The sequence below is a fragment of the Phlebotomus papatasi genome, chromosome 1, assembly GCF_024763615.1.
Source record: "Phlebotomus papatasi isolate M1 chromosome 1, Ppap_2.1, whole genome shotgun sequence".
Classification (NCBI taxonomy): Eukaryota; Metazoa; Arthropoda; class Insecta; order Diptera; family Psychodidae; genus Phlebotomus; species Phlebotomus papatasi.
The window spans coordinates 45,468,502-45,478,958 of NC_077222.1; the positions used below are offsets into that span (position 1 = coordinate 45,468,502).

The 10,457-nt window shown below is 34.2% G+C and overlaps 1 protein-coding gene across 1 annotated transcript in view; it reads right to left on the reverse strand.

Annotated features, from left to right (window-relative positions):
• Positions 1-10,001, reverse strand: part of LOC129799383 (uncharacterized) — a 67,706-nt gene extending 57,705 nt beyond the window's left edge. Inside the window, exons 1-2 of the mRNA XM_055843210.1 lie at positions 9,606-10,001; positions 4,529-4,762 (exon numbers count right to left, since the gene is read on the reverse strand). Of these exons, the coding sequence (XP_055699185.1) occupies positions 4,529-4,604 (76 nt within the window). The 5' untranslated portion in view covers positions 4,605-4,762; positions 9,606-10,001. The remainder of the gene's footprint in view (positions 1-4,528; positions 4,763-9,605) is intronic.
• Between the last annotated feature and the right edge of the window lie 456 nt (positions 10,002-10,457).

Sequence of the window (10,457 nt, forward strand, 5' to 3'; positions counted from 1 at the left end):
AATCCGTTCAAATCTGTTGTGAACCGGTAATAAAGCGATAAGTAATTTTACTGCTCGAACTCAAAGAGGGAGTATTTATATAATCCACTTTTTTTCAAATTGTCACCGTCCTATAGCAGAGGTGTGCAAGAACCGTTTGAAACCGAAAAAACGTCAAATAAAGCTTGTTCGTCAATGGTCAAAACGCTACCTAAGCAAACTTATTTTGATGTTTATTCGGTTTCAACGGTTCTTGCACACCTCTGTCCTATAGCATAAATGGTAAGAGATATCAACTTCCGGTCTTCGATGACCCCCAATAAAAAAACGATATCTCTATAAGTTTTTTTCTTTCCGCCCACCCCACACTCCACTCGCTCCAAAACCAGGTTTTTTATGGTTACCTAAAAAATTCGATTACCTAAATTTACTGTGACCTAAAAATTCTCCATTTTGAATTTTCGAAAGTCAAAGTTTAACTGCGGGCTTGAAATCAGTATAATGAATCGATCAAATATCCGTGAGTGACTTATATCTTTCTCGGGTTTATATTTTGTGTTTGCCAATATGTTTGTAACTCATGCCAAAACATTCTAAAATGATCATATCTTTACTTATTTTTGATTTTTGAATGTTTTTGTGATTTATCAGTAGATCAGTAAGCATCAAAAGATCATGCGAAAAACTAATTCACGGAGAGCTCTATCGGGATTGAGAAACCTCGTATTTTACATTTCGTATTTTACATCTTCGTATTGCACATTTCGTATTGCGGAAACTTCGTATTTCAGCACATTTCGTATTTTACCATTTCGTATTTCACATTTCGTCTTTCATACATTTTGTACAAAAATTGAACATTTCGTCTGCCATACATTTCATACAAGCATATCAACCAATAAAATAATAGAATTGTAGTTTTATAAGGTCAAGGGCGCTATGCGCCTCGGGTCTAAGTTTGAAGTCGAACATCATGCTTTTTAATTATTCATTTATTTAAAATTTTTATGTAAATTTCCAACTGCTTCAGCAAATATTTCAAATTTTACCACCAAGTCTGAGAAATATTGGTAAATGTTTACAATATGCTCTTAAAACCCATTTGAGCCTTTTATTCATAACTTTATCAAGACATTAGATGGAGATTTTATAAAAGGGAAACGTGACAATTAAAATGGATTTTATAATAATTCCTTAAGTTTTTTTGTAGATATATCTTGTGTAGCCGGGCTTTTGCCCTGAAAGATTCCTTATGGAGACCAAAGCTTTTCGCGGCCAATTGCCCAGCACCGCCCAGGCTCTGTGCCTCCATCCGATCTCTTCCAGGCCATGTTACCGACTGACTGACAGTTATCTCTTGTCTTATCTCCTGTTATCCTGTTAACCAAGGCCAAGCTCACAGACGACGAGCAACCGAACCAGTAAAAGGCCTTGCTTGGAGCGGGAGGCGGGAAATATGAAGTTGCTGCTAACAGGGAAGGGATAGCCGAGCCATTGCCCTTAATTCGGGCCTACCCCCAGCAACGAAAGTTCCCTGTTTGAACACCATTCAGCAAACGCGTTCGGAACAGGGTTCGCTTCAATGTAAAATCCTTACGGCGTGGGAAAAAACGAACGCGGTTGAAGCAATAGTTCTCCTTGGTGGCCACCACTTTCTGAACATTTGGGAGGCCGCGACCGTCGGGAAATGTGGAACAGGGAACTCTTTCGTTGCTGGGCCGCTCAGACCTTGCCGATGAGGGCTAAAATAGTTCCTAAACCAGGGCGTTAATTAATGGCTCAATGCTGGGTCCCCTTACTCTGTGTCAGAAGTGTCGTTTTTATTTTTTTTTTTTTATCTTATATTCTTTTTATTTCTTTCGTTTTGTTTTTCTGTATTTTTGTTTCCGTGCCTTTGGTTTTTTTCATATCTGAATGTGGAATACGACGAAATTGAAAGAAAATAAAACTCGTAAATTTTACTTTATATAGAAAAATTTTATTGCTAAGATAGTGAAAACTGAAAATTTGGAGAAATTCCGCGCAAAAATTTAATTATAGATCGGTTCGAATAGTCGTTTACGACTATTTTAATGCAATTTCCGACAGCCGTATACTTTTTCTTGCACGGATTTCATTAAAAAAAATGTTTGGCAAAAAAAAACGTAATATATAAATAGGCTGCAGTTTTATGTGATAAAAAATAGAAATTTTTAAGTGTTAGAGAAACTTTCCTCCTGATAGCGAAATTGAGCTCGGCCATTGCCGCTCTGAATAAGGATAGGGAAGTGAGCGTGTATGACAGCCTGCTGATGATAGCTGCGTTAGTGTGCGACTTTGAGAATGCTCAGTTGTTTGCATGCGAAATGCTCCCATATTTTCTTAGTTTTTCGATAATTTCTTAAGTTTTAGTGAAAAAATAACATTCAAATGTGGAGGTAAAATCCACTTTTGCCCGCCGTGTAGGCAGAACTGGGGCTTGCTCTCACTTGCTCGCAACCCCTCTTCGCTTGTTCCCGAAACTAATCTGACTGAATGGGCAGTAAGATAACTCCTTTCTCGAACTTTTGGAGAGAATGTCTTCTTCTCTCGCTGTCTAGTGATCGACTAACACTGAGGGTGAGCGAGGATCGAACCGAGCAAGCGGCGCTAGCCGGCGATGATAACATCACGAAACGGAAGAATGCCACAAGCGGGAGATTTTAAGCTTTAGGTGTCGGGGGAACTACCACACAAATTCCTTAAAACAAGTAATTTTTTAACATATAGTGATGAGAAACTAGTGAAAACAGCCCAAGAAATGATTAAAATCGCTAAAAGAACGAAACATAACCTAAATTTTGAAATGTCAAATGGACTCCGATATTTTGCTTCGAAAATGGGGCCTAAGTTATTAAATGGGGCTTCGAAATTGGTAAAACTTGGTTCTGTGATTCATGTCCAATTAGTCTTCAGTGATTTTTGCTCGAAATCTAGTCAATTTTTAATAGTTTTAACGAAATCAAAATACACGGTGTCAAAGGACGAAATGTTCACTTGGACTACCTCCATCTCATATCCAATAATAATAATACACAGCGGCAATGGCTCGGCTATCCCTTCCCTGTTAGCAGCAACTTCATATTTCCCGCCTCCCGCTCCAAGCAAGGCCTTTTACTGGTTCGGTTGCTCGTCGTCTGTGAGCTTGGCCTTGGTTAACAGGATAACAGGAGATAAGACAAGAGATAACTGTCAGTCAGTCGGTAACATGGCCTGGAAGAGATCGGATGGAGGCACAGAGCCTGGGCGGTGCTGGGCAATTGGCCGCGAAAAGCTTTGGTCTCCATAAAGAATCTTTCAGGGCAAAAGCCCGGCTACACAAGATATATCTACAAAAAAACTTAAGGAATTATTATAAAATCCATTTTAATTGTCACGTTTCCCTTTTATAAAATCTCCATCTAATGTCTTGATAAAGTTATGAATAAAAGGCTCAAATGGGTTTTAAGAGCATATTGTAAACATTTACCAATATTTCTCAGACTTGGTGGTAAAATTTGAAATATTTGCTGAAGCAGTTGGAAATTTACATAAAAATTTTAAATAAATGAATAATTAAAAAGCATGATGTTCGACTTCAAACTTAGACCCGAGGCGCATAGCGCCCTTGACCTTATAAAACTACAATTCTATTATTTTATTGGTTGATATGCTTGTATGAAATGTATGGCAGACGAAATGTTCAATTTTTGTACAAAATGTATGAAAGACGAAATGTGAAATACGAAATGGTAAAATACGAAATGTGCTGAAATACGAAGTTTCCGCAATACGAAATGTGCAATACGAAGATGTAAAATACGAAATGTAAAATACGAGGTTTCCGCGAACCGCTCTATCTCGTGAGTTCGAGCATTTTGCAAAGCTGGGACTCCGATTTTAATGCAAATTATGATGCAAATTAATTTTCTCCGAAAATTAATTTTGTGGGATGTTTTGAGTGATTTACAAATCGGGTTGAATCGGTTGAGAACCAGTACACGGTAAATGATGCAAAAGTACTTTTGAAGGATAGCATCTAAGTCACGAGTTCGAGCATTTCGCAAAACCTGGGACACTTTGCCACCCCTTTTTTCGAGGAATTGAGGATTTTCCTTATTTCAGAAAGGTTTGAATTTTTTCCTAAATCTGTATTTTCGTTCTAAAAGCAGCTCTATAAAAATTATTTACAAGCCATATGAGAGCTTGACGGGTATGAATTTAATTTTGTCCTTTGTCTAGTAAACGGATTTAACACTGATTCGGTTAATTTATTCATATTTGGAACGAACATGTGAGGAATTGTAATATAAACGCAAATGTACGCAATTCGCAAATATTCGATTATGTATTTTCATGTGTACATACATCTATTGAGGTCGTAAAAGGACATGAATAGCATTCCCGCTGAAATATATTACGAGGTCACATTTTTTCCTCGGGTATTTCGAATTGATGCAAACTCATGCATTAAGTAATTTCAACGAAATGAGCAAATGTCCCTGGTGAATCATTGCAATAATTAGGTGAATATCATGATAATTAAACTCACTTGTTCGGTGATTCATCAAAATTAACATAAATCCACAAATAGTTATCCAAAATTTCTGCACTACTAATTTTGGCATTCTGCTGATGATGGTTTTGGGAAAAGCTTTTGTTATGATACTGCTTCAATATTCACGGTTGAAATCCAAGTGTAAACTTCACAGTACTACACTGATGCATCCAGTTGCGCTAATTCCATTCAGATAATAAACTGTGTTTATGAGGGAACTATCCGGCACTGCAATATTATTATCACAATTAATTATTAAGTTCCACACACAATCCGTTCCGTTAATCACTGCACAACCACCCTTTGTAACACTCAAATAAACGTGGCTTTTGTCCCCACATTCAGAAGTTATGGATGGAGGAAAATTGGATTGTATTGAAAGTTAATTTTACGCAACTTTAGAAAATTTTTATAGCTTTACGTGCAATTTTAAAAATCACTCTATACACATTGTTCTTACAGTATTACGGGGTGAATGTTTTTTGAGTATAGAGCATGACACTGATTGGAAAATAACCAATTCAAACTGGGGTCAGAGGGATGCAAAGTGCTCAACCCTGCGGTTATGAAATAATTAACACAATGACAAAAAATAAGCCACAAAAGGTTCGTATGGGAAAATTTTAAGCGCACATGTGATTTAAGATTAAAAGATATGTTTCAGTAAAAGCTTCGACTTTTTTTTAAAGAATTACCAAGGGTTTTTTTCAGAAATATTTTCGTTAAAGCTCTAAAATAGATTATTCATTTTTGGATTCGAAATGATTTCAAATGTATTTGAGAAAATCAATGAGCATTAATAGTAATAAACCACAAAAGTTCACTTTGTGACTCATCCACAGTAAATTTAAATATTTGATTGAATTTTAAAATAATTTTTGAAATATTTAACTATTCCTATAAAATCAATTATTATCCAAGAAGAATATTTAGGGGAAAATGTCCATGCTTCGTACGATCCTAGGCTTCGTAATTACTCAATTTCTCCTATCTTTCTCAATGAGTGTAACTCATCGCGCCTATATTTTAAAAACTAAAGGAAATTGCTCAGAATTTTAAATATCACGCAGAGCATGCGAAATCACATAAAAGGCAAACAAAAATTTCATTTGCTGTTTAAATCTGCCCCGGACTCTCTTACACAAAGTTTTTATTCTCACTTATCATTTAAAATCAGACCTAAACTCTCATTAAGTTGTCTGAAATTGAAAATTATCTTTGAAATAAAAAGAAATTCGATATGGAATTATTAACTTTTTTTGACATAAAATCACCAAAAAGCAACAAATTCTAAACAAGAATTAACTATTTTAATATGAAATTACCTTTTAGAATAGTAATAAATAAGAATAATAGTAAAATCCGTTCAACGTAATGTTTAGAATAAAAAAATCACGGAACACACAAGAAATCTTGGTTAAAAAGACCGTAAATTTTGATTTAAAATTTATTTAATTAATTTATTTAAATACCATGCGCTAGGTTTCATCAGACTGTATGATAAAAATCGTGATAAATTATGATAAAATTAAAAATCTTGAAATAACAAGATTTGAACACTGCAATAAGGCTTGGAGTCTGAGCCGAAAACTATGGGAAAATTGATATTTTCTAAGCTACCATCTGTCTGGTATAATAATAGGTGATGGCACAACATCCCATAGAGGAACAAGACTTTCTCGTAAGCGAGATTTTCAGGACATTCATTATTATTTTTGTTCTTATACAAGGATTGGGTTGTCAGTTCCATCCCCTGTGAAATCAAGTGAAATAAAGTTTACTGGATGTAATTCGAATATCTTCAATGCCAGAAAATTTCTGGTGGCGGAAATGGGATTCGAACTCGGGGCACTTCCATCATAGAGCAAGTGCTCAGCCACTCGACTGAGTGACTATTTTTTCCGACGCTTGCCGTTTTCTTTCCTATTCCCCCACATAATTATCCGTCGGAAATACTCTCCAGTATCCGGATCCATATCCAGATGCCAGCTGGCGAACATTCAATAAATACAAAAAAAAATCCACCATTCACATTATGTCATTTTCACTCCCAATATTCCAGAAATCAGACAGGTGAATGTTATATCTGCAAAAATCGTTAAACTGGCGATAAATTATTCTGATCGAATTATCAGCAACAATGCTTAAAAAATTCTAATTTCTAACATCAGTTCGTGATTAATCTTTCATCTTTAATTTGAGGGATCCATAAATTGTCCAAAACTTAATATTGTGTATTTTTAATTAATACAGCCAATGTTGTGACTTTCATCACTCAAATTTTAGAAACGTTTATTGCTTTTTGGTATTTTTTTTTATTTTTAAATACAATCTTATTTTGAAAGTTATTCCAATTAATTATATTTTATTGGTTAACAGAATTTAACATTCAAATGTTGTTAATGGAAAGTCATCTGAACTTGATATGTCGTTTTCTGAGAAGCTGTTGTAATGTTTATATGATTAAACGCCCAATAATCTGCGATATATTGAAAGGGTGACTGAAATAGTTGATTTTACATTTAAAATAATGAATTTTGCTGTTTAAGATTGTATCATATTAGTCGTTTCTCTTGTGTGTGAAATTTTTTTAATTCCAATTTTAATTTAATTTAATTTAATTTATAACCAGCTTCAATGGACTACATAATCATATTTGAAGGAAATTTCGTGAAAAATTGCTTATTTATGGAAGAAAATTTCATGCACAACTGTAGTTGGAAATTTCAAAATCTTGCCAAAAACGCTACGTTTTACGAAAATTATTATTCCCAATGTGTACAAGCTTTTAGGTGAAAAAACAATCCATTTACATTTCTCAAACCCTATGAAAACAGTAATTGAGTAATTTTATATTGGTCATTTAAATTAATCAAATAACAAAATTATTATAGGTGAACTCCAAAAAATCAATAATTTTTCGTATGTCAGTTAAGTATGTGATACGGAGAATATTATAAGAGAGTTATATTTTATTGGTATCAATGTATTATTTATATATTAAATAATTCTTAATATTTTACCCATTTTACCTGATGAGAAGACGCGATGGGAGTAAAATGTTTTGTTTTATATTTTATTATTAGATCTAATTGCGTATAAATTGATCTAGGGAAAGCACGCTACCTTCGGACGACTCAAGCTTCTAACAATTCAATTTTTTCTCTATATTCCTTGTGAATTTCATTCATAGCTCTCTTCTGAAAATTTGAGGCATTGGACTTAGCTATTAAAATATAATATTATAATGGACCAAATTCATTTATAACACATTGATAAAAATGAATTGTTCTAAGCTTAAATCGTCCGAAGGTAACGCGATGACCCTAATAAACTTAGAGCCAAGTTTTCATACTATGCACCTCTCTTTCCGTCTTTTCTTACTTTTATGTTAATCTTACTGTGTTATCACACTTTCACATTAAAATTTTAATATGATTCACATTAATTGTCGCTGGTAAGCGTCCAAATGTGTAATTTGTGTGTTTGAATCATTTTATATTCAAAATTTGATCTAGTTGTCGATAAAAAGGTAGACTTGACCCGCAAAATTTGATATAAATTGATTTTTAGCATTAATGCGAAAAATTAATGCGATTTTCTCTTTAATTTTTTAATGTGAAAAATATTTATGCTTTAGGTAAATTTAAACTTATTTTTGCAGGCCAAGTCCACTTCTTTATCAATAAATAGAAAAATCCCAAATATTAAGTGACTCACATAAAGACACAAATAAAATATTTGGACGCTCACAAGCGACAATTAATGTGAATCACATTAAAATTTTAATGTGCAAGTGTGATAACGCCGTTATATGTGACATCACGCCGAGAGACAGATTTTTCGAACACTTATGAAAATATTAGTTGAATGATTATTTCGAATATTCTTTAGGTAAATCATCCTTCGTTTAAACTTTAGGTCTATATAAGACTTTAATTAATTTTACTACCGAGATATTTCAACCCAATTGTCGAATTGCAAAATCAAGCGACAAAATATCGGCTTTTGAAAAAGGATTGTCCAAAAATATTCAATTTTAAACCATTTTTTTTAATTAGTAATTTCCAACAATATTACCGAATCAAAATAATACTAATTATTTATTTAACCTTGCAAACTTGTGCTTTGGGTACCAAAGCTAATACGAATAAGGCGAAAAGCTACAGAAGACGTTTCCAAATCTAGGTTTTTATTAAAGCTGCTACATTCTTCTGAAGAACATGAGGAGTGAGTGCAATCTGGATTTTTTTTACACAAAAATACTTGTTATAAGTTCAAAATCATGAGTTATTAAAATTTCATTTAAGTAGCACTTTTCAATAACATTTGTTATTATAAAAGTTGAGTTATTTTTTCTGGACTTCAATATACAATTTAGATGGACACTCCTTGGTTTTGGTTAATGCCTTTGGTCAGTGAAATATTTTTTTTCTCTCAAAATTATCACATTGAACAATCGTTTTTTTTCTGGTTTTCTTTATGGTTTTTGGCAAAAATAGAGTAGGGTAGAGAATTTCAATTTGAAAAATGAGTTTAATAATTAATTTGCTTCATTCTTTTTCATCTTCTCCTACTCGTGCTTTTTCCCAGCTTATGCCAACTCATTCTTTCCTGTCACCTCTTTTCACTTTTGCTGTTTCTCCCATTTAGTGCTCAAGTGAGTGGAAATAGAGGCGAGAATGGAGAACGCACGGGCGGATGGAAGAACTCGTAGGAAGTGTCGTGGGAAAAAATGAGAGAAAATTGATGGAAAAAATTAGGAAGACAGAGGGGGAAGTAAGAAAAAAGCTCAACACAAAAAAAAATATCCAAGTTCACAAAAGACACGAATAACTAATTAAGCTTTGGTGCGTCTTTCAACTTTTGCTTCTTGTTCATCGGAACTTTCCTCCGCCCATCCATCTGTGGTTGAGCAAGCCTCGTCAACTTGGTAGAATGGAAAAATGAGGCGGTTCTTCCTGCCAAACTTTTGGCCGTGGATGGGGTGGAATAATTAAAATTCATCCATGATTATTGGGCATGATTGTGTGGGAGATAATGTATGGATTTTCTGGGACATGTCACGTACTTTTAGCTTTCACAATTTCACAGAAATCGTGTCACCATGGCTCATAATCACATTTAGCATTGCGATTTTAGGACTAAACACTTTTATCTGGCCGCAATTTTTCATCCATGTGCCAAATAATCTCTCAGATAATTATAATTAATTGCTTGGCCATATTTCCTGCAGCTTTTACACCTTTTTTCACACCACAAAACACCTCACTTCCAGCCGCAATTAATCCTCGGGGAAATTTCTTTTAACTTACTATTTTTTTTTTTTTGAAACTTACAGGGAAGTTTTTATTCTTATTTGGGAAAAAAATATTACTGCTCCCAGCACGATTGTGAAAGAGCTTCCGTGTTCTCTTGCACCACGTCGCGCACTTGTTGTGCTCAGGCTTTCTAGCTTTCCCTGACTAACTCAACACCGCCAAAGCTCCAGTGTCACCCGCTATATTCGAAAAAGAGAGCGAGAGGCCACAAGAGAGCGAGAATCCTAGGGATGAAGTAAGTGGGCTGGAGGAGAAAGCTCCCTAAAGGTGGGAGACCTCAAGAGCGTAAGAGAGAATTTCTGTTTTGTGGGGCAGATACAGAGAAAAGACTTCGTACAATTAACACTTTCCAGCAACGCTTTCGCTTTCGAGGGGAAAATATCACTAGCAGATTTAACAAATGACAATCATTAGGCTTAATAATGCAATTTCAACTACCCTCTTAAGAATTCTGCCGGAAGATTGTGATGAAAATTTCACACAAATACATAGAATATTGATACATATAATATTGATATGTATTTATTATACATGTATGTATTCAATAAAATATTTATACAATATCAGTTTATCTTCTTAATTTTGAGATAAATCTTTGAAAC